At 48.7% G+C, this 22,819-nt stretch overlaps 11 protein-coding genes across 11 annotated transcripts; 4 read left to right on the forward strand and 7 right to left on the reverse strand.

Moving 5' to 3' along the window:
- Positions 1-1,271: 1,271 nt before the first annotated feature.
- Positions 1,272-2,213, forward strand: TrAtP1_007487 (uncharacterized protein; the record flags this gene model as incomplete). The annotated part of the gene is made up of 2 exons (XM_014093091.1): positions 1,272-1,490; positions 1,545-2,213. 2 exons carry the CDS (start codon positions 1,272-1,274, stop codon positions 2,211-2,213), a joined length of 888 nt encoding a protein of 295 aa, XP_013948566.1.
- Positions 2,214-3,071: 858 nt separating this feature from the next.
- TrAtP1_007488 (uncharacterized protein) lies at positions 3,072-3,569 on the forward strand (the record flags this gene model as incomplete). The annotated part of the gene is made up of 3 exons (XM_014093092.2): positions 3,072-3,156; positions 3,212-3,307; positions 3,388-3,569. 3 exons carry the CDS (start codon positions 3,072-3,074, stop codon positions 3,567-3,569), a joined length of 363 nt encoding a protein of 120 aa, XP_013948567.1.
- Positions 3,570-4,399: 830 nt separating this feature from the next.
- On the forward strand, positions 4,400-5,190 carry TrAtP1_007489 (uncharacterized protein). Its single transcript, XM_014093093.2, has one exon. It carries the CDS (start codon positions 4,634-4,636, stop codon positions 5,081-5,083), a length of 450 nt encoding a protein of 149 aa, XP_013948568.1. The 5' UTR covers positions 4,400-4,633; the 3' UTR covers positions 5,084-5,190.
- Positions 5,191-5,560: 370 nt separating this feature from the next.
- TrAtP1_007490 (uncharacterized protein) lies at positions 5,561-7,840 on the reverse strand. The gene is made up of 2 exons (XM_014092874.2): positions 7,383-7,840; positions 5,561-7,168 (listed from the first exon to the last, which is right to left on the reverse strand). Exon 2 carries the CDS (start codon positions 6,889-6,891, stop codon positions 5,740-5,742), a length of 1,152 nt encoding a protein of 383 aa, XP_013948349.1. The 5' UTR covers positions 6,892-7,168; positions 7,383-7,840; the 3' UTR covers positions 5,561-5,739.
- A 24-nt stretch (positions 7,841-7,864) lies between these two features.
- TrAtP1_007491 (uncharacterized protein) lies at positions 7,865-10,538 on the reverse strand. Its single transcript, XM_014093094.2, has 4 exons — positions 9,900-10,538; positions 9,628-9,829; positions 9,400-9,561; positions 7,865-9,341 (listed from the first exon to the last, which is right to left on the reverse strand). Exons 1-4 carry the CDS (start codon positions 10,452-10,454, stop codon positions 7,975-7,977), a joined length of 2,286 nt encoding a protein of 761 aa, XP_013948569.1. The 5' UTR covers positions 10,455-10,538; the 3' UTR covers positions 7,865-7,974.
- A 562-nt stretch (positions 10,539-11,100) lies between these two features.
- TrAtP1_007492 (uncharacterized protein) lies at positions 11,101-15,510 on the forward strand. Its single transcript, XM_014092869.2, has 6 exons — positions 11,101-13,451; positions 13,516-13,698; positions 13,755-13,814; positions 13,867-13,914; positions 13,984-14,139; positions 14,200-15,510. Exons 1-6 carry the CDS (start codon positions 11,336-11,338, stop codon positions 15,345-15,347), a joined length of 3,711 nt encoding a protein of 1,236 aa, XP_013948344.2. The 5' UTR covers positions 11,101-11,335; the 3' UTR covers positions 15,348-15,510.
- Positions 15,511-15,672: 162 nt separating this feature from the next.
- Positions 15,673-17,948, reverse strand: TrAtP1_007493 (uncharacterized protein; the record flags this gene model as incomplete). Its single annotated transcript, XM_014093095.2, has 1 exon — positions 15,673-17,948. The coding sequence occupies one exon, from the start codon at positions 17,946-17,948 to the stop codon at positions 15,813-15,815; it is 2,136 nt and encodes a 711-aa protein (XP_013948570.2). The 3' UTR covers positions 15,673-15,812.
- A 145-nt stretch (positions 17,949-18,093) lies between these two features.
- On the reverse strand, positions 18,094-18,264 carry TrAtP1_007494 (uncharacterized protein; the record flags this gene model as incomplete). Its single annotated transcript, XM_066113544.1, has 1 exon — positions 18,094-18,264. The coding sequence occupies one exon, from the start codon at positions 18,262-18,264 to the stop codon at positions 18,094-18,096; it is 171 nt and encodes a 56-aa protein (XP_065969630.1).
- Positions 18,265-18,898: 634 nt separating this feature from the next.
- TrAtP1_007495 (uncharacterized protein) lies at positions 18,899-20,436 on the reverse strand (the record flags this gene model as incomplete). The annotated part of the gene is made up of 2 exons (XM_066113545.1): positions 18,899-19,082; positions 19,157-20,436. The coding sequence occupies 2 exons, from the start codon at positions 20,434-20,436 to the stop codon at positions 18,899-18,901; spliced, it is 1,464 nt and encodes a 487-aa protein (XP_065969631.1).
- Positions 20,437-20,794: 358 nt separating this feature from the next.
- Positions 20,795-21,103, reverse strand: TrAtP1_007496 (uncharacterized protein; the record flags this gene model as incomplete). The annotated part of the gene is made up of 1 exon (XM_066113546.1): positions 20,795-21,103. One exon carries the CDS (start codon positions 21,101-21,103, stop codon positions 20,795-20,797), a length of 309 nt encoding a protein of 102 aa, XP_065969632.1.
- A 61-nt stretch (positions 21,104-21,164) lies between these two features.
- On the reverse strand, positions 21,165-21,726 carry TrAtP1_007497 (uncharacterized protein; the record flags this gene model as incomplete). Its single annotated transcript, XM_014093096.2, has 3 exons — positions 21,165-21,296; positions 21,357-21,521; positions 21,592-21,726. The coding sequence occupies 3 exons, from the start codon at positions 21,724-21,726 to the stop codon at positions 21,165-21,167; spliced, it is 432 nt and encodes a 143-aa protein (XP_013948571.2).
- Between the last annotated feature and the right edge of the window lie 1,093 nt (positions 21,727-22,819).

Below are 22,819 nucleotides of genomic sequence, written 5' to 3' on the forward strand. Positions count from 1 at the left end.
TGTAACACAGCTTGGAAGATGAGCTCCGCCACCCCCATGGAAGTTCAGCTATGCAGTTCGCGCGAAACGCCGTGTGCCTGCACAAAGTGTGCCAGATAGGCCAGCAAGTCAAATAGCTGAATAGTTCTCATGCTCTGCCATAAATTGATATCTTTTACCTCTACCATCACTGAAGCGCGGCGTGGAGACCCAGCTGGCTATTGGCACGTGTATCGGCTTAGACCCACGTCGTTTATGCGATCTCGGGCGAACTTCAAACGTTATGGATGCCTTCGCTGATGCAACCGCCACGGCTTTAGCGGCATGGCCTTGGGGGAGGTTAAAAATGCTGTGAAGTGAGCTGGCAGACAAGGCATTTGGCCTGCAAACTATGTCGTATCCTCTAGTCTAATCGCTTGATTAATCGGCATATGATGTTTTTAAGTGGCAAGGCCTCGGGGGGAGGTTGAAAATGCTGTGCAAACTGGTGATGCCTCTGGCAATTTGCGCACTTACCTCACTTGCTATCGTCAAGTTGCGAAGATGTGCGCAAAAGAGGTCAATGAGGTTTCTAATTTGCGCGGTATCCTCCAAGGCTATATACCGTCGTTAATCTCTCAGAGAAGTACATGTAGATGACTATCATCCCATTAAGAGATTCAATTGACAATTAGTAAGATATGGAGACAACAAATGGTGAAAAACAATGAGCTCCGCTAGATTTGGCACTCAAACTAATAATTTATATTGTGCAAACGGGTTTGTAATGATTTATTCATTACTGGGGCAATGGATTTAAACTAGACGTTTGGACGTATTTGATACCGTTATTCAACTTCAAGTTGCAGAGAACTGGCGGTCGCTTTGGCTGTCTTCGGAAATTGTTTCCAGCGATGAACAATGGACCCATCGCTTTTCATATTGCTGCATCAGCTCTCCACAATGGATCGCCGAGGGTTTCAGAGCACACGCGCCTTTATCCTCCAACTCATGCGAGTGAAGGCATACAGCTTACATATAGTTACAAATTCTATGAACTACAAGTACGGGTAGCTGATAAATCGAAATTGCTTCATATTAGCAAATTACATCTCATTGACTCGGAGAATATCCACAAGTAATATTGCGAATCAATGGCGAGAAGAACTAACGCGTATATCGGGTTCCATGAATATAAAAGCTCCGAATTGTATATATTGCCATGATTACAATCGCATTGCTTTGAATTGAACTTCCAATGCCACATAGATTGAAACTTCACTCCAACGAATATTCGACAAACAAACCTCATCATGAGCTTCCCAAGTCCGACTACCATATACCATAACAATCCCTCTCCAATTATTGATCCAACGCAACAGCATCTTTCTGCAACAGGCAGGATTGTTTTGGTCACTGGCGGAGGCACAGCCATCGGTAAAGCTACAGTTGAGGCATTTGCCAAAGCAAAAGCCGATCACATCTTTTTAGTTGGAAGAAGGCTCAACCTTCTTACAGAGGTAGAGGAAAAGGTCTGCTATTGAACATTGTTCGCCTGTAAAGCCTAAATCTGACAGGCATCATAGCTCTCAGAAACTTACCCTCAGACAAAGTTCCATGCCATTCAAACCGACATTACTCAGGAGAATGAAGTTGAAAGCCTCTTCCAAGAGATCAACAAAATCGGATTTCTGGACATTCTAGTGGCCAACGCTGGGTACTTGCCAGAGCCGGGCAAAATTGCTGCTACCGAAACAAGCGAGTGGTGGAAGGGCTATGAGATCAATGTCCTGGGAACTTATCTTCTCGCCAAATACTTCATCAACCAGTCCCAGGCCCCAAGGGGAAAGCCTGTATTTATCGGCGTAAACACTGGTGCGAACCATTTAGGTCCGGCTGCAGGCCCCATGAGCGGGTATTTGACATCCAAGCTTGCGACGGCTTCGGTGGTGGAGTTTTTTCAGGCCGAATATCCCAACATCAAAGCCTTTAATGTTAGTCCCGGCATGGTACAGACCGACATGAGCGCCAAGGCCAACGTCAAAGGATATGCAATTCATGATTCACCAAGTTTGATGGCCAATTTTGCCGTCTGGCTTGCTGGTCCTGATTCAGATTTCCTCAATGGACGTTTTCTTTGGGCCAACTGGGACGTGGGAGAATTGATTGCCGCCAAAGATAAGATCGCAGCGAACCCAGAGCAACTACGTGTAAACTTTGGAGGCTGGCAGGAGAACTATGCAAAATTGAAGTGAAATAGACACACCTTTTGTTTATATTGTAGATGCATTCTTTTTCTATTCTCATAGCATAATACATGCATCATTCTCGCTCATGCATCCAAGTGAAGAAGACTACCGGATACCAAAAGTTATCTTCCGTACCGGTGATGTTTACCTATAAAGCTGCGCAGTGCCACATTATAAGTTGCTTAAGCTGAACAAGCATGGTTCATTCTTTGTTTTAATTGCTTACCGAATCATCTAGCTTAAAGAACAATGAAAGCGAAACACAAAGCAGGGCAACAATAAATCCTATGAGAAGCAAGTATCTGCCGTTCAATCACATTTGCCTTTTATACGCACAGCTGTGGATACCTCGCATAGTTAATGCTATTACTTGGAAGAAGATGTATTGTTAGCAGCTGCTGTAACGGTACCGGATCAAAGATGGGCAGCACTCTTCTCATATTTAGGCCCTCTCAAGGCTGACTGGGTAGTTTATACAAACTCAACGTTGACATCCTCAACGCATGCAAGAGTGTTCTTCGGTATCCAGTCTGGCTCTGCAGCGATGCAGCCTATAACAAGGCTTCAATGTAACACCAATCCGCCCCTTGCATCGGAAAAACGTATTTCGAGTATAGAATTTAATTGGCGAAGACGGGCTACGCCTTATCGTTGTACATAAATACCCAACGCACACCTGGGGGCCTAGATTTACTTATGTTTTATTTTTTTGGGCAGCAATTAAACACAGTATTCAGAGCTGTCGTCGCCCTTTTGTTTGCATTCCTTGAACCTGCACCGAATATTCCTTCTACCGCCCATATATCTACGCTTACCCATAAGCTTGCCAAACGCCAAATCTTGATCTAGAATACTCTACTAGCCATGGCACCCGTGCTTTTCGACTGGAACAATGGCTCCCAGCTGTTAGAGCTGATGGATTCTTTCACCCAATGGCTCTCTCAGCCTCGTGAGTCCTGATCTTCTATATTTTCCAGCGTATTACTGATAGAATGTAACGACAGATGTCCTTGCGGTTATCATGGCATGGGCCGTTACGTTTACGGCCGTTTGCACACTTATACTCTGCTTGGGCTTTGGGCCTGCCGGGATCGGCGCAGGTAGGCGATCGTCCCTCATACAAATATCTACAAATAGCATCAAACAAGTGCGGTGTACAGTCGGCTAATCAGGCATCAAGGAACTATGGCTGCTGCGTTTCAATCGTTCATGTATGGGGCCTTCACCCCAGCAGGCGGCATTTTCGCGACTCTGACGAGCATGGCGATGCTGGGCACAATGATGCCGCCGGCTGCTATTCTCGCTGCGGTAATCGCCACAGTCGTGGCTATATTCGTAGGGGTCTCGGGCATCGGCAGATGAATTCATAGCTGCAGGTATTCTGGGTCTCAGCAATCTCACGGGCGGCTGGCGTTAGCTTCTATGCTATTCACGCCCTCATGCAGTGCGTCCTTGCGAGTTCAATACTTGTATTTGCCCGCGGCAGGTGTGTCGAGGTATTGGATGGCAGTCTTAGGCTAAAATACTGGCAATGCCTATTAGAGACCCATGATTATACAAGGCTTGATTACGGACTAAACACGCCCCATAGTATCGGATTGCTCCATCATCTATCCACAGAGCATCCACGTTGTTTTTGCATAATGCCTTATTTCCAAGCACATCTTCCAGTAGAGTCGTAACCACGGTACACTCGCAGAGTCGGTAAATATAGATGTGAATCTTAGCAAGAAAGCTGCAAGAATTCGGGCACTGCTAGCATATTGATCTACGATACACATTACGTGTTAGTGGTAGCTTGAATGGGCCAAATATCGACAAGTGAATTGAATGCGTCAATCTGAAGAGCTTGAAAGCTCTGCTCCATGCCAAGGAGAGAATAATATTCCCGATCGTGGGTAACCCCAGCATTCACTAGGACCGGGATACCGTGACGGAGTAATAAATTCACCGATTGCTACACATACCTGCAAACGGCCGCTCGCCGCTGAGCTCACCAGCGAACCTATTCGTGGAAGTTGTTGTTCTAGTATTCGAAATAGTCCCGGATTCCGGTACTAACAAGGCATAAGACTACTTGCCGCATCGCGGGCGCCATCGTGGGGCCGTCAGCATTCGAGCCATCACTGAACTAGTGCGTAATATGGCCAGAAGTAGACACTACGAGTTACTTGAATTATCCGTCCTCTCACCGCAGGTATCTGGGCAAAGGCTCTTTTGCATGGCTTGGAGGATGTCCGATCCCTACACACTATGCCAACTGCCGAAATGGGAAAGCCATGGTGATGATCTCGAGGTATAAATATAGAGCATCAAGCTTCTTCTCGCTATGAGGAAAACAATCATCAGTTGTTCCATTATACTCCGTCAAGAACCAATAGCACATACACAACTTCCTAGTAAAGTCTTTGACAAAATCGCCTACAATGAAGGCACAGGCAGCCGCGGCGCTGGTTGCTGGGCTTTTCGCCTACACCACAGCCGCGCAATCTACAGTGGCCCTGGGCGACTTGACTTTTGCAGCTCCCGAATGTGACGACGGCGGCTCTGGTGCTAATCTCGCCGACTGCAACACGGCAATTCCACAGCTACTGGCCGCGAACTGCTCTGGAGGAGTATGCAGCATCCCAGCAGCACAGGACGGCGCTCAGGAGTCAGTTATTTCTCAGCTGGTGGGACAATGCGAGGTATTCATCGGCGCCTTTGCCAATGGAGATGCCGTCACATTCAGCCAAGAGTCTGTGGAGAGCGCATTCCCAGCTTTTATCAACCAATGCTTTGGCCATACCGGAGGCTTTGGCAACCCGCTTCAACTCACTACTGACGGAGTGATCCGCCTTGGATTCTTCAACGGCATCCAGGGTGGAGGCGGTTAATGCGGTGGTACGAAGGATAAGAACGGGTTGGCAACTAAATGGAACGGGGAGAGAGGCAAGAGGATGCGAAATGTATTTTGCTCGCTAGATGTTGCACTAGAAGAGATCGAATCCAGCAATTCTTGGATGCCCTTATACAGTGCACCATATGAAATATGAATTCATCTATGGTACTAAATAGAATCACAGCTTATGCTGAACCTCGTACAAAAATATAACTGTATAAGTGAAGTCATACACCAAGCCCTCCCAATTCGTCGGAGCGAGGCCCGGCTGGCGCTTTTCACAGCACTTTTAACTCTCTCCAAGGCTTTGGTATAATAGACATGGGCAATTCGCAGTCTACAGGGATTTAGATCTCGTCAACCCTATGGGCGAAAAGGCTTAAACACCAGAAAAGGTCTGGATCAGCTGAAGCAAGATCCTAGACCCATTGTTTAAAGGCAACAACAATCACGACCTTTGTAGTTCTCCAAGTGTAAATTGAAACAAAAAGTGCTCGTCTATATTTATATAAGCCTTGGTCGTCTGCAAAGGATCATTGTACTGTCATACAAGACTTGTCTGGATATAGCTAGGCCAAGACATTGACATCACTCCGTTCAGATACAACACTGACTTGTTCTGTTAAGTCAAAGCTAATCGATTCGATTCCTTCATGCCAAAATGTCATCCAGGCCATGCTTGCTAGCCTCTTCCCATTCCTTGCTAAAATTGTAGTCCAGGTACCCCTCCTTTGTTTTGAACGTGTAGAACAAGTCGCGTTTGTACTTGTTTGGCTCAAGGCCTCGTCTGATCCTAAACGGCAAGTCGGGTGTGGCCAAGAAGTATCGACCAAAAACAAGAGCGACATTCTTGTCTTTGTACTGACCATTCATAGCTTCCAGAGCACCATCAGGCTTCCAACCACCGGCAATCAGAAAGGGGGCATCGTCTCCCCAGATGTCCAGCAAGAAATCAAGCTTTTCGGTGCCTCCACCTTCGTTATCACCTGCAATGCGCGACTCGACTGCATGGATATACGCCAAGTTCAGGGCCTTGAGACCTTTGGCCAGCGCAGAGAACTGGGGATACGGATCGGCCATCTTCATGCTCTGAAAGGTAGAGAAGGGGCTGATTCGAAACCCAACCTTATCAGCACCGATAGCATCGACCGCCGCCTTTGCAACCTCCAAAGCAAACCTGTTCCTCTTATCAACGGAACCACCGTACTCGTCAGTTCTTTGATTGGCAACATCCTGGATGAACTGGTCGACAAGATAGCCGTTTGCGCCGTGAATCTCAATGCCGTCGAATCCGGCTTCAATAGCGTTTTTAGCCGCTTGACCAAAATCCGCCACAAGAGTCTGTATCTCCTCATAACTCAAAGCCTCGGGCTCCGAGTGTTCGCTGTCCACGGGTATGTTGCTTGGTGAAACGATCTTCATGCCCTCTTTCTCGGCGACCTCTTTCTTTGCCACGCGGCCCAGAGCCCATAGTTGTAGGAATATGTAGCTCTTCTTGGCGTGTACAGCATCCGTAACTCGTTTCCATGATGCGATTTGATCTTTGTTCCAGATTCCAGGGAGATGGGAGTATCCCGCCGCACGGGGCGAGACGGCAGTCGCTTCGGCGATGAGGAATGTGCCCGGAACAGAGGCCCGTTCAGCATAGTAATCTGCCACAAAGGGTAGAGGGACGTGGTTCTCGTCGTTGCGGTAGCGAGTCAAGGGGGCCATGACAATACGGTGTTTTAGTTCCAGGCCGCCGATTTTGAAAGGTGAGAAGAGCCGTGAAGGGGCGGTCGCATCTGGAGAAATTGATCCCATTATGACTGTATTAGACTTGACTCAAGGCTGTGGTTTTGGTAGTTGACTAGATTGTTAGAGGAGCACTAGATGCTGGAAAGTCTGATCGCTGTGTAGTATATTGTAGTAATCGCAGAAAAGGATAAACGCAAAAGACGAGAAACGTCGTTTTTTAAATAAGATAATCTCTGTTATCAGATCGAATAGTTTAATGGGCCTAAATACCCATAGACCATGGATATTGAATCCGTGATGTCGTGTCATAGAGAGGAAGCTTTCACCGCCTGATTGATCATCACTATTTTCACTCAGCAATGTCCTTGATTATCAATCATTATTCAGCGCTCTCCCTAGAATCCATAGCCTAATTGACCAATGCCTTCTTTTGGATAGAAAATTCCAAAGGATTTGAAGTAGTTGGGTTTCTCAACTCGTTTCTCGAGTCCCACTATCCAGGTCTAAAGCGAGCAGACAAGGACATGGTAGGGTAATTCAAGGATTGGGAGGCCCACCTCTTCGCACAATCATCCCGTGTGGGCCGCAAATTGAGAACGCCAAATGATGGCGAGTAGAAGATATCGGTATGTCGGCATATCCTAAAGTATGAATAGTGGACTTGTTTCACATCATTCGTCGTCTTGGTTTGGCTATGTGAAATATTGTGTACGTTATGGGGGCAGAAGCCAAACAACCTGTCCCAAAATAGACATAGGTCCCTAGTTGATCTCTTAAAGTGGTTCTAAAGCGGTTCCAGAGTAGTGGAGAAAATAGCAGGATGCGATCTGAGATGCCGTGTATAATAGAAGGCAGAAGCTAAAGGCTCTATACCTTAAATGGACATTGGTCCCTGGTCGATCACTCAACAATATCAAGAAATACAAGATAAGGTTTAAGGCACTTTGTCAGACCAAAAGGCATGTCCCGTCGAAGTGACAAGGGTCGAATCGGCTTAGCCTCTTGACAGGCAGCGATGGCGTTGGGCTGTGCGGCAAGGTAAATCGAGACATGTTTATAATAAACGTATATCTGGGTGTGTGACAAATCCAGTGATTTCCAACCTTGAATCGCGTGATTCCGCAAAACAAAAATAGGCGATGACGCTATCTAAGCCCTCGTATCACTATGAGAGCTGTCTCTATCTGACATTGCGCTATTTTGGTCCAAGTCATCTTCATCCTCTAAATCCTCATTATTCCACAGATCATCGGGCATATCAAGGTATTCATTGATGTTTGGAAGTCCCGACATTGATATAAAGGACATTTCACTACTGCCATCCATATCCTCAAACACTCCTTGAATGGCATCTGTAGTAAACGGATCAGTGATTAGGACCTTGATATCTCCGCGCAAAAGTCCTTCATCATCGTCTTCCCGCAAGGTTTCTTCGGAGAGTCGTAGCAACATTTTCATAATGACTACCACATCGGATTCGAACTCATCCGTCTCGTAGTACCCAATTCCATCAATCATACACACCAAGGTATGCTCCCTACTCAGCTGCTGATGAACCAGCCAAACAAAGAGATCACATAGCTTGGATACACTGCAGTTGCTTTCGCTAAGGCAGTTCAATTCCACACTTTTATCCAAGGTCAAAGCCTCAAATGGAATCTGCCGTAGTAGCTGTGCTAAAAGGCTCTTCATCATTGCCGCAGCGCCAATGTTGCCGTCTTCCGGCTCAACGTGGCATCCGCAGAAAAACACCAAAGGTATGTAATTCTCTCTCGCGCTTAGCATGTGCATCAGCATGGCACAAAAATGCGACAGAGGAGAAACATGCCACGTCGCGAGAGATTGTCGTGATAGTTCGCCATGAATGAGCAACCGACGCGAGCTTGGCGCGACGATCCAATCGCGGAACTGCAATGTTCGTGTCACTTGTTCCGCATGGGCACGCAGTTTCCTTGGAATCCTATAACTGCCATCTTGTACGACATCAAGATCTGTCTTGTCGAGATCGAGTGGAATATTGAGAAGATCGAGAAGGCGAGAAGAACTGACAATCTTTGGCGGTTGTGGAGGCGGTGGTGACACTGTGTGATATTGATGCGAAAGGTTGATCGGCAAATTACTATATGAACTTGCGTTAAACGAAGGCCCTGTAATCATTTCTGGTGGTGAAAAAGCACCAGGCCATGGGTTATGATAAGCTGGCAAGTATGAACCAAACTGGGGTGGATAGCCCAACCAAGGAGTTTGTTGATTTGGCCAAACTTGGGTATGTTCTGGAGTTCCAGGAGTCGATGCTCTAGATGAGCCTTCAAGGCTGGCAATCTTCTCTTCTAAGCTGGCGATTTTGTTTTGGAGACTTTGATCTCTTGCTTTTTTACTCTCTTCAGCGTCCAGCAGTAGCCTATGCACAGTGTTATAGAACTGGGCTCCCTCTCGATAACCGCGATCGACTTTATCGATCAAGTATTCCATTGCTTGGCCCGTCATGCGCTGGGACATGACAAGTCGTCCAGTGTCTATCAGAGTTTGCTGTTAGACACACAACACTAGATGGTAAACACAGCTGCCACTTACCGTTCCAGATGGCATTCAGCCCAATCTGGGTAGAAACAAAATGGGCATTTTGTGCCTGATGAATGAGTTTCTGACTGCTCTTTTGAATTGCTCCTAGACTTTCAAGGAGCGGTTTCTGATACCCAGTTTTCCCACGACCTATAGCAGAGGCTGCTCTAATTACTAGATGATACAAGTTGTAAGTTATAAACTGAGCGTAAAACCCCTCATGTCAACACATAAACTCACTTTGGTTAGATATGAAGAATCCTATAGCATCTTCGATTGCTTTCATAACTGAGACTACCAGGGACACAGCAGCGTCTTTGACTTTGCTCATGTCCGGGAAAGTTATCAAGAACACCTCAACATCGGCAAAGAGATCGTCAAGGTTCCGATCCTCGAGACCCGAAGCAACTGTCTCTCGCACGCTGGAAGCTATTGTAAAAGCCTAAAAAGATTAAATTAGCGACAATGCCTCTATAGAGCTGCAGCCTTTCCAGCAAATTGTCAATTCTTACACTGAGAAGCAATTGCACCGCACCCAAAACCGGTGAAACGTAATCAATATCCGGGACCAATTTAATAATGTTTTGCGCTGGCTCAACGGTATTATCTCCGATTTTGCGGAATACCCGCTTACACCGGCCCCGGAAGCCTTGTTTTGTGCCATCGTAGACTTCTCGCGCCTTGTGGAGCTGTTCATTAACACCGTCCCACGTTGTCTGCGTTCGAATGCTGTACCCAGACTTGTCGCGCTGTTTAGGCTCATTTGGATACTCTTGGGTGAACTTTTTCATCGCATCTGGAAAGATGAGGCCCCAGAACTTTTCGGAATCTCCAACATCGCCAAACGAGTAGCTGGGCTGAACCAGAGCTTGGTTATTGTCCTGGCTCTCGCCAGCATCTGACACACTTCCGTCGGTAATGGTTCGATTTTCTACATATCTTCGTAATACAGGGTCATAATGTACATCTCTATCCCTGAAAACATCGTGAATAGCGGGGAGCCGGTTGTCAATGAAGTCGACCGATGGGGGCTGGAGATGGATCGAAGGAATAGTAGGATGCGCCATGCTCGTCAAGCCCTGCTAACTCTTAACGTTGCAATAACGTTTCAAAGCAGGGTGCTTCAAAGAATGATTAATGATAGATTACAGACTCAAGTATTTGATGGGAGAAAACTCGGGGACAGGAGGGCGCAGCTGATCACTTTGTTGGTTTCAGAGCCTCAAGGGTCCCCGCTTTGACAGGGGTTGCTGCGTGCTCCAGTCAAGTAATATCCAGCTCATTGACTCAACTGTGTACAAAGTTTCCGAATCAATTATTGCTAGTTATATCATTAGTTATTTGAAGCACTGTAGGAAACTTATAGTCTCTTTCTACGGCAAATCCTATCTATAAGACTGTTAGGTTGTACTACTAGCTAGCAAAGGACCTGAAGCTATACATTCAGAAGGGCATAAGTTATATCTTTCAAGTTGATAAAGTAGGTAGTATCAGAAACCTATAGTATAGAAACTTCTTGCTAGCTTTTTACCATCTTTTATTTTATTTCTCATCAACTGAGGGGCTCCATACGTTTATGGACAGATCCTTCAGAGGTGCCACTTTACGCAGCTGAAACTGATAGCTCGTTGGACACACTAGTGGCATCACTGCAGCAGGCCTGTCAAGGTGGTCAGCTATTGTGTTCTATATTTACTTCTCTGCCGCGCCATCCATATGGCCTAGTTTAGGATCACTGACGCCTTCTAGGTGTCTTGTTTTTCGTGCGAAAATGACGCATTGAAGCGGGGTTTTCACAGGAGATCAAATAGGCAGCAGAGGTCTATCAACAAGTATTAGCACCATACAGTTTCTCAGGAAGTACTAGTTGCCGCACTCTTCACACTTGGACAACAGGCAACGAAAACCCTCCAGCAATTCGCCTTCAATGGTCTAAAAGTTAGCTACCATGGCTGAAATACTAGCTAATTCAATTGTTGCCTCTACAGACAGCCAAGATGTTCCTGCTAGCCCAAGTACTACAGGCCCTCTGCTTTCAAGCTCCGTCATATCCGATGGAGTGAATGGAAAACCACAAGGAATTGAAGAGGAGCTGCTTAAGCTGAAAGAGAAGCTTGCGCTTGCAGAGGCAAACGCTGAGAAAGAAAAGCAGCAACGAGAAAGCCTTGAGACGCAGCTCAAGGAGAATACAAAACAAGCTTCTGGCGATGACATAAAAGGCCTGCTCCTGCAAGTGAAAAATCACTTTACTGGGGTGGATGAGAGAACCCAGGACGAAACTTATTCACTGAGGCGCAAGATATACGAGATCGGCGGGGAGCTCGAGTATATCGAGGCTCTCACCGGAATTGTGGACACTGCCTCAGAAGAGCGCGACAATCTACGTAATACCACGGCAAAGTTGCAGAGTTATTGTAACATGCTGAGAGACGAGCTTCAAAATGCACGCCCTGGAGATCGAATCCTGACCTTTGAAGAGATTACTGAAAACGAGGATCAGGAAGAAAATGCCAAAACGGGTGTGTTCAATGACGGGCTGATGGTCGATCTGAACCCCATGGACTGGAAAATGTTCAAGTTTCCGCACACCCCCAATCAGCTAGAAAGCCGATACTTTGTCATTGATATCTCGATAGAGGAGCCGGTTATCACTTTTGATGACTACACCAATCCCTGGTTTGCGCGCCGTACGTTGCCACCACAAGAAAGCACAGTAGGCGTTGTGGCAACGGCCGAGAAAAGCCTGTCTACGTGGAAAGAGATGATTGATGGTTCAGATCCGAGCAAGCAAGTTGTGCCCGAGCGAATCCGAATAAGATCAAAGTATATCATCGACATACTTCGAGAAATCTTCCAAGTGAAGCCTAAGCCATACGACGGCAACAGTGGAGTCGTCATGGTCCGGCCCTACCGAGCACTTGTGCACTATGACAAGGAGATTCGGACCAAGTATCGTGAACTAGGAGAGGCCATTCTGGCCAAATCCAAGGAGGAGCCCGAGGGCGAAAACCCGGAGGAAAATGAGAATGAAAAGCAAGATGCCTCTGAGACAAAGGATGCAGCTGAAGATGGATCGAAAGATGAACATGCATCTTCCCTGACTGCTTATCAACATCTCGGCTGCCTCATTCAATTCATGGATCGCGTTGTCCAGGCCAAGATAAACTACCTATCACAACCCTCCGGCCTGCGAACAATAGCATTCAAACACATCTGGTACCTCTTCAAGCCAGGAGACACCGTAGTCGGCCAAGGACAACAGCAAGTATACAGAGTCATGAACGTCACCAGCACAGGCCACTTGGTCACTCCGCCCTGGCGAAACTGGAAAAAGGACGAAAACTCGCCAGTGGAAACCATCACGCTTCACTGCGTCTACATTGACTTTGACGGCAAACAGCTGGGCCCCGTGACTCAAACCTTTACCATTGAAAAGTTTGACGGCGAAAAGGCCATCACTGCTCTCGACGCCTATCCCATCCGGTTCGCAGTCGCGGGTCATCACATCCGCAATGGAGACACGGAAACTGGTGAGATGTATTACACAAGAAAACTAGTCGAGCGCGGCAAAGTATTTGTCGATGTCGCACATATTAAACACATGCACTACAACGGCTTTGCGCTCGAGACGCGCGACGAGGTCGACAGCCAAGTCATGATTGACTTTGCAGAGGCCTTTGCAGTCAAGGATGCAGAAACCGCCGCGGCAAACGCCATGAACGAGTCGGCCCAGGTGAATTCCTGGCAGCCAAGGGTGGAATCCATCATCGGACGAGATTTGGGGCAAAGTTCTTCATCAGACGACAAGGACGCGCACTCGTGCCTGGGAGCGTGCTGCAAAGGCGACTATGTCTATGCCGACGCCTACATTGAGAAGAAGAGATATGAAGAATACGCGGCAAGCATCATGCCCGATCCCGAGGAGCTGAATGTTGAGCCGCCCGTGGCTATTCATCCCCGTTCACTAAAGGAATTGACAGCAGCCAAGGACTCGCTGACAGATGACGACTTCTTGATCATGCCGTATCGGGTATTTGGATTCGTCTTGCGAAGCCGTAAATGGGGTGCGCTAATATATCTCAACGTTGCTTTCTTCTCTCTCAGTTACTGACCATCTGAAAAAAACAGCAAAACTCGATCTTAAATACTTGACTCCCGTGGACGAAGTCCTAAAGAAGAAGACAGCTTTTGACCAGCTCGTCCTCCCAACGGGCCACAAGGATATAGTTCACTGCTTAGTCGCCCAACACTTTCGCGACAAGGCAGCTAGAGTCAGTGATAACGAAGAAGTGGATATCGTACGAGGAAAGGGTATATTGCAAGCAAAGATGCCAAGGGCCCAACGATTTTTACTGACTGCTTCATAGGAAAGGGTCTTATCATCCTCCTCCACGGAGCTCCTGGAGTGGGCAAGACAACCACCGCCGGTAGGCTCTATGCAACCCCCATCTTTGCAGCCACCCACTCACAGTATCATAGAGGGCGTTGCTGAACGCTTCAACAAGCCATTGTTCCAAATCACATGTGGTACGCATTCCCAACATGAAAACATCAATACCCAGAACAACCTTTACTGACCCAACATGTCTACCACAGGAGATCTCGGCACCACAGCCAGCGAAGTCGAAACCGCTCTCGAGCGCAACTTCAGCCTCGCCAACCGCTGGGGCAGCATCCTCCTCCTCGACGAAGCCGACGTCTTCCTCGCCCAACGATCCCCAAAGAACTTTATCCGCAACGGCCTTGTAGCCGGTACATCTCTCCTCTCCTTCAATATCCAAACTTACAACTAACTTGCCCACCCACAACCAGTCTTCCTCCGCGTCCTAGAATACTACGCCGGCATCCTCTTCCTCACAACCAACCGCATCGGCGACTTCGACGAAGCCTTTGCCTCCCGCATCCACGTCAGCCTCTACTACCCGCCGCTCGACCTCAAATCCACCCGCAAAATCTTCAAGCTCAACCTGCGCCTCATCAAGGAGCGCTTCCAAGAGAAGAACCGCTCCATCACCATCAACAAGAAGCAAATCCTAAACTATGCAAGCGACTACTGGCAAAACAACGAAAAGATGCGCTGGAACGGCCGCCAGATCCGAAACGCCTGCCAGACCGCCCTGGCCATTGCCGAGTTCGACGCTCAAAGGGATGCCGCCGGCGACGACGACGCAAAGGACGCGCAGGTCACGCTGTCCGACGGCCACATCAACACCGTCTTCTCGGCCTATCTCGAGTTCATGCGCTACCTCAAGAACATCTACGGCAAGGACGCCGACAGAGTCGCCAAAGACATGGGCATCCGCGCGCGAGAAGCCGCCATCGCGAGGTTAGCAGACGACGACGACTCCTCCAGCGACAGCGACGACGACGACAAGCCCAAGAACAAGGGCAAAGAAGAAGCTCAACCACCATCAACTCCTCCACAAGCCCTTACTTCACCCACCATCCCATTTCTCGACAACAAAATCCCAGCCATGGCAGAAACCACTCCCAGTCCCAACATGCCCGCCACCACAAACGGATCCCCAACTCCTTCCTCCTCAGCAGCAGCCGGACACTACCAACTCTCCTCCGGCCAGCCTCACCCTCACCCTCAAGCTCCAAATCCATACATGGTCCCCAACGGCTACCCAGCAAACGGACCACCACCCACCTTCTACCCCCCCCTACATGAACATGATGTACAACCCCCAAGCATTCATGCAAGCCCAACCCCAAGGCCAATACCCAAACATGCCCTCCCAGCAACCCCAAATGCAAGCACAGACGCAAACGCAAACGCAAACGCAAACGCAAGCATCCTTGGCACCAGGCAGCCCTCCACTGATGCCCAACATGATGCAGCAAATGTCTCACATGACACCGCAAATGGCCGCTCAGATGTGGCCAAACATGAACTGGCAGGGCATGCAAGGAGGAGGGCCAATGGTCTATCCCAGTATGGCCATGGGCAATGGTAACGAGAGCACTCCTCCAGTATCACAACCTGGAGCTTGATATTGAGAAGCAAGGTGGCTCGGTGATTTTCTCTTTATTACTGATATTTAGAGAAAGAGACAGCATGTCACTGTATGAGTAGTCAAGATGCATTAACAGCGAAATAACATACATTTACAGTAACAAGTATAAGGGTTATCATGATGTATCAACAGTGAACTCAAACACACTTGCAGTAAAAAGCGTACAATATGTAAAGGAAATGCATTATCAGCGAAGACAATATCAGCGGATTATATGCGTTCATACTATTGACACACCTCTTATTTCGCACAGAAATACTCAACTGGTTCATTAACAATATTACACTATTCTATCCAGTAACCATACTAGCATAACTATAATCGTCATCTCGAACCCAGTTGGACAAGAGCTCAAGCCCTCCAAGGCAAAGCCATGCCCACGTCTAAGACAACTAGGTCAAGAGCTCAATATCCAGCCTCGTAATGCTGCCCACCTCCTCCACCAAATCTATACTCAGGGTATCGTCCATGTGGTCTTGCATCTCCCAAATATCCCCCCCGCACATGATGTCTCTTGCCATGGCAGCGCCGTACCGTCGTCGTCTTGCCCCTTACCGGCTCGCCATCCGTGTCGCTGATCGGAGCGCCATCAAAGAGGTTAAAGTCCAGGGAACTCATCTCAGAAGACGAACCCGTCGAGGGCATAGAGTCAACCATGATGACATCGCCATCAGCATCGACTTGTCTGATACTCCCGTCTCGTTGAGCAGCAGACCGCACGATAGTCTCACGTCTCCCCGTATCCAACACCCAAGTCTTGGCCCATCCTTCCGCAGCAAAAGCCCAAATAATCAAGTTTGGACAAGAGTTCAACGCAATTTCTGTCAGATTCCCACAAGTTGCCATCACATGTCCAGCTATTTCCAGTGGATAAACCGAGTTCTCTCCAAAGGGGTCGCCAAATATGTCAATGGGGCCGTATCTCGAATCGGAGCGCCTTGTTTCTAGGATTTCAGGAGAATAATGTCCAGTAAATCTAGTCTCAGAATCCTTGCGGCGCAAATCGTAAAAGATGTCCGGTGGAACTGTATAAAAAACAATAAGCTGTCGTTTGGAGTCCCCATGTTCAAGACCTCTTGGGCCTATATCGGACAACTCAAACTCTCCTTCTTGTCGCCTGGCCGCAAAAGTCGCAACCACGCGAACCCCATGTCTTATATCAGCCCCAACAGCATACAATAGGGGTACAGGTGAGTATGCTTGTGGGGGAGGGCGAAACCAGATCTTGCGAAGGAGACGAGTAAGAGAGCCCACAGGAGCATCAGATCCCAAACATAGGTTTCCGGTACGAGGGTCGGTAAAGAGGATGTGATGGCCATCACTCAATGGCACCGCGCGGAAATGGTCCGCGCTCGCAGCAGCAAGCCGCCGAAGAGGGCTATCTCGCGGCACATTCGTACTCAGGAGAGCTTCGTCCGGATCCATATCGGCATCTTGGCTCGATCCGCTGGTCGCAAATGGCATTTCATATCCACGCCGCGCATGCCAAGGCTCAGGATCCAGAGATGATACCGTCGCTGTAATCCCGGAGCCCAATAACGATGTACTGAAGCCATGAAGAATACCATCTAGCAAGTCCATAGCATCTCCCAAGCCGGCGGCCGAGCTAATCAGCCTCAGTTTCCTCGGCGTGTCTACTCCCCTTCGTGGCGGCAGGAAATAGAGAAAGTCGCTTGGAGATGTAAGCGGAAACCATCTGCTGAGATTCTGGCCAGTCATGGCGTCAACCCAGTGTAGCTCAATTCCCGAACCACATCCAAAAGCCACGCATTTTCTCTGAGGACATATGGCAACTGCGCGCGGAGGATCATCTGAATGGCAGATGTTGCGATATACTGATCTTGGGCCATCTTCCAACGGCACTGGGCGGCATACCAGTCGCTCATGACAGATACATTGTGTCGACGATGATAGCGACGATGCTGATGCAGACGATACTCGAGATCCAGACCCAGACCTAGATCTAGATGCAGATTCTGCGGCTGCCGGTGATTCATTTGCCTTGGCCGAGCTCGACGCAGGACTCGAAGTGCCCGTCCTCTCAGTCAAGATATCGCAAACCATGCCAACCCGGCCCTCCATCAGAAACGCCACAGCATATCTCTCCGACGAGGTATCCATACTGCAATAAATCACCCTCTTCGGACACAAGATCCTCGCCACCGGCCGCAGCAGTCCCAGCGGCAGCCCCTGTCTGCGTCGAATCGGAAGCGACCACAACAGCCTCTCTGGAAAACACACATGATTAAGCTCATATATATAAACAATCCGGCCATGCACCGCCATCAAGAACTTGCCGCACAGGCTGACTGTAAAACTCATCGCTCCACGCATATCGCCCGGCAGCGACCTGGGCACCGCAGCGCTAAAGTCTGTATGGCCGACTTCAACAAAGGCAGGCTTCTCCGAGCTCAAGAGGCTGCACTCTCTCGAAAGCCACTTGCTCATGATGGTCTCGCGGCTTAGGTTCGACATGGTTGTAGATCTCATAGGCGATAGGATATTCATCATGCTGCTCCACCATCCACCTTGCTTCAGCATGCTCGTGAGCAGTGGGCGATCCAGAGATGCGAAATACTATACTCGACATGTATGTCTCGCTGAATGAAAGTCCATTGGCGATAGATGTTGGTAGATTTTCTGAAGCACTTCGACAGGGAGCTGCATAGCGGCAGACAACTCTATATCAAATCAGCATCACATTGAGGAAAACCCAAAACAGCGAGTACCGCTCACCAGGCTCCTCCTCATCTTCGTCTTGATATCCCCCTCCATACACCGTCTCCACGTCAGCCGGCTGTCCAGGAAGCGCGTATATCCTCCTGTCGCCGCTCGTCACCAGCGCTATAACCGCCATCCTTTCGCTAGGCCTATTCGCTGGGCGTCGAGAAGTTTCACTCGATCTCGTTGACCGGGCTCCCGCAACGCCCCTTGAGACAAAGATTTGAGAGGACGTTTTGTCAGATTAGCCTCCAGGGCAGGAGGCGTTTCTATTTTTAATATCTCAAAAGAATGTCAGTTATGGAGAAAAAGAAGTGTAGATGGATTCTTAGGGCAGTCGTCCAAGCAGAGAATGATGTTGAAGATAGCCAGGCGCTGTCATCACATGCAGTGGGAAATGACGATTCGGCGAATATAGGCATTGTTGTTATTTTTAGCTTAAACTCTCCCTCGGGCTCTCCTTCACCATCCGTCTTAGCTCCTCCTCCAGATACATAATTTGATAAAGAAAGGCGCTGTCTAAATAGAATGATCAATGGTATCGTTCTTGCCATATATATAATAGCGGCAAAGAGCAAGGCATAAAAATGTAATCGCGGCCAACGCAGAAAAAATACATCGTGTATCAGTCATCAATCAAAAACGCCCTCGTATGAGAATAAGCAGGAATGAGAAAGAAAAGAGCAGATATCCTTCCCGTCATATTCACAGACCCCCCCTTCGTTCAATGTGCATTTTGTCACAAATTATCTTCATCTCAGCTCATCTCATCATGTACTTCGATTTCGTCCTGCTGTATTCAGCCAGACATTATCTTCTCCAATGCCCAGGGAGCTGTCTACACTGGGCAGCACCAATGTCGGCTGATCTTCAGACCCTTCTCCGCCATCCTCAGACTCCTCGTCTGTCATTGTGATTGGAGGCGGATCAGTGTAGACCCATGCTTGCTGTAGACTGAAGGAACAAGTCAGTAAATCATAATTACACGTATATAATCCATAGAGAGAATATCGCGGGACATTACTTACGGGTCGATGAGACTCGGGTTCGTAAACGTCAAACCCTTCTCCTTAAGTTCATCCAACGTACTACCTCTTCGCAACATTTCTCGTGATCGCGAACGACTTGGGCTGGCGTCATCAGACTCCTCATCATCCACAACAGCTTGCTCTTCATCAGAGCCCTCATCAGGCTTGATGGCTCGCAGGGCAATGTACTTCATCAACGGCACAAATCGCCTCTTGAAGTAGTAGGTGTACCAAATCGAAAAGGGAATGAGAGGCATAACCGCGACGGACTGCACAAACGCCGAGAGCGAAGCAATCTGTCCGACCATGACAACCTCAAAGACGATTAGTCCAATGACGATGCGGTTGCAAATAATCTGCCAAGCACCCCCAGTCGCATGCTGCGGCTGGTCCATGGCGTAGAGGAGCATATGCTTGAAAGTAAAATAGCCGATGGAGAAGTACAGCGTTCCAAACAATAGGATGGCGAATCCCCATCTCAAAACAGAGTAGATGACACAGAGGTTGAAAACGAGCAGGGAAGTCGGCAGATAGAAGCCATACTGAAACAGAGGCGGCTTCTTAAGCGCCGCGTAGTCTCGCGGAGTCTTGGCCAGAACTCGATTGATCGGAAAGAGGAATACGCTCCCAACCTCGAGAATTCGAAAGGGCATCAGGCCGATGCCTTGCAGCATGATGAAATTGATATAAAAGACGGACAAGTTTTCCACATCAGCCGCTATAGCTCTAGGGATCTTGCTCGTGTCTTTGAGAAATTCTTGAAGCACGCTCCAGAAATCAAAAGCAGATGTTGAAATAGCAAAGACAAAAAAGGTATTGAAAAAGGTGAAGAAGAAGTTCTTGGAGATTAGCGACAGCTCCACGTCGCCATGAGAGATCATTCCTTGGCGGTTTGACAGATATTCGTAGAGATACGGAACAGCAACGTTGAGCAGCGAGACAACCAAGGTAGGCACACCGTTCTGGAGGAGCGAGTGAATGATGGCGTGGTCCTTGAGCCAGAGAGAGAAGGATGGCAGGACTTTCTGGATAGTGCATATGCTGAGCCACGAAGCGAGGAAGGCCGTTGGGAAAATCCAGACAAGGGTCAGAATTGTGATGAATAGAGTAATCGTCCATGCCTTGATACGTCTTACTCCACGAGGTTCATATGTATTCTTCCACACAATATCAGCGGGCGACGGCGCAGCCTTGGTCAAGAAGCGCCCAGGCCGGGGGTCAATTCGAGCTTGGACAATCATCTGGCACGACGCAACCGAGTCCATAGTCACAAGCACCATATCGGTAGTGGCGTACTCCTTCTTGCGGGCCTCAATGACCACCTGGTCGATCCTCCGAAGCTTCTCCTCGTAATAATCAATCGCATCGACCTTGCGGCTCCGCAGTCCAAAGATGCCGTGGCGTATGGAGACTTGTGGTCGATCGCCTTCCGAGACGTGGGTCTGGCTCGAGCCGCCGCCTAGGAGCCCCCAGTTCTCGCCGGATTCTTCATCGTCTTCACTGATATGATTGTTCCGCGAAGAATTGGTGCGGCCGTTGCGATGGCGGGCATTCGCGGCCAGATATCGCTGCTGCTTCCGTAAGCGCGCCCAGGACGCCTCAAGATTACAAAGGATCTGGTGTCTTTCTTCCACAATCTTATCCAGCGCCTTCCAGTTTCTGCAGATTGACACAGTCTCGACCGTGCCAATGCGCAGCTTCTCGATGACGGCTCTGATGCGCGCTTCGGTTCTGAAGTCGGGGGGGGACGCCGGTGAGGCGAAACGTTCGGTCCGTGAGGGTCGACTGCGAGCCCAGGTAGTCCTGCCGATAGCCAATGATGCGAAACGTCTCTTTGTTAATGAAGTAGATGGTCAGTGCAACAAAAAAGTAGGTGAAGAAGACGTAGGCCCAGAGAAACGTCCTCTCGCGGCTCTTGTCCTTCTCTATCTTGTCTGCCAAGCCCATCGCAACGGAGCCCAGAGGCAGGCCAATGGGCCGGTATAGATCGTCCCAGTCGTCGGGGTCGTCAGTCGGGGGGGTTGCCTCCCAGCAGGGGCTGGAAGTTGCGGTAGCTGTAGTTGATTGGCCACAGCACGACGAAGGCAAAGAAGGTCATGATGGCGAAGATGCGAGTGGCCATTTTGAAGAAGGTCAGGAACTGCCAGCAAAGGAGTTAGTTACGAGTCTTTGCCCATTCAACAGCTCCGAATCCACGCACCACAAACGCATCGAGGCCAGCCGACGCCAGAATCTGCTCCTCCGTCACCTTGTACAGCCTGGGGATCCATCCAAAGAAAGAGTCGGTCAGCGGCGGCAGGCCAATCGTGGGATCAAGGCGCCTCTTGCGCGCAGCATAGAGCGTCGGCCATCGCGGGCGCAGAATCTGCGAATCGCCGCAAAAGCAGCGGATTAGTCTTGTGCGCGTCCAGCAGCAAACGAGAGTCGAGGCTTACACAGAACGCGATAAAGGCCCCAATGCCCAGAATCAGCGACAGCACCAGCTGCACCTCGAGATCGCGCACCGTCTTGGACGCCGGCCGGATGTAATCCTCGCCGTTGCACGTGTCGTTTTTATTGTCCCCGAGCATGGTGCTTCATCGACGCTTCATCGCCTGCGAGGTTGCTGCGGAAAGGGGGAAAGCAGCGTTTGGCGATCAGAAAATAAAGGCAACGGCATTGATGCTTTAAGTCTTGTGACGTAGCTTTAGCTTAGTGCATGATTTATGCACTTTGGAGCGCTAAGCGGCGAACTGTTTTTTTTTTGTGGCGAAAACAGCGTGGGAGACGCACGGCCATCACACCGCCGCTGCAGCCACCGATTGACAGTGGAGCGAAAGCTTGTAGCTGGAGAGCTTATAGCGGCAGAGCTTCATGTTGTCACTAACACGCGTCTTCTACAGTGCTTAACCTAGAATATCAAAATGAAGCTGCAGTAATGCTGATTTTCCAGCAATGAGTCAATCCCGACAAGTTTGTTCATTCAACTTGAAAAACATTATTGATCGCACCCATCAATGCAAATCCTTGTCCCTGTCTGAGACTAACAAGCTTCTCCTCAGTTCGACGTGGCACCATGTCTTATTATGCTGCCACTTTAGCGTCAGGCTCCTATCTCCATGCCCAAACATCGACATTGAACCCCCAATGTCCCAGCTGGGAAAGCAGAAGTGATGGACATGATTCCAACAAGACGGCGCCGATATAGGACATTGTCCCCCGCATTCTCAATTATGTTGAATGCCAATAGAAATTAATTGTCATCATTTAGCTTTTTAGAGCTTGTGATTGAGAGCTTCTGTCTCAAGCTATTACTCCTCGCTTCTGTATTTAGACCGCCACGCTGTAATGGATAATAAATGCCATCTCATGACTCATGTTTACTACGTATTGACTAACCACTGTTAATTCTCGGATTGTTCACTGTAAACATTTATTTCACCATACATTTATAACCACAGGAGCTCAAGTAAGGAGTCAAGCCATCTTCATCCATCTTCCACCGACTTACACCATTCAACACAGGTGTTTATAGCCAAAAACAGCCACTAACCAACGAATACCAGCCTTGTCCACTCTTGCATTCAGGCCTATTACATATGAATAAAATTTAATAGGGAATATACGGCTACATGGTTTCATCAATCACCAATCCTGTCATCGTAATCGCTCAAAGCCATCGCA

This window comes from Trichoderma atroviride, chromosome 4 (genome assembly GCF_020647795.1).
Source record: "Trichoderma atroviride chromosome 4, complete sequence".
NCBI lineage: Eukaryota > Fungi > Ascomycota > Sordariomycetes > Hypocreales > Hypocreaceae > Trichoderma > Trichoderma atroviride.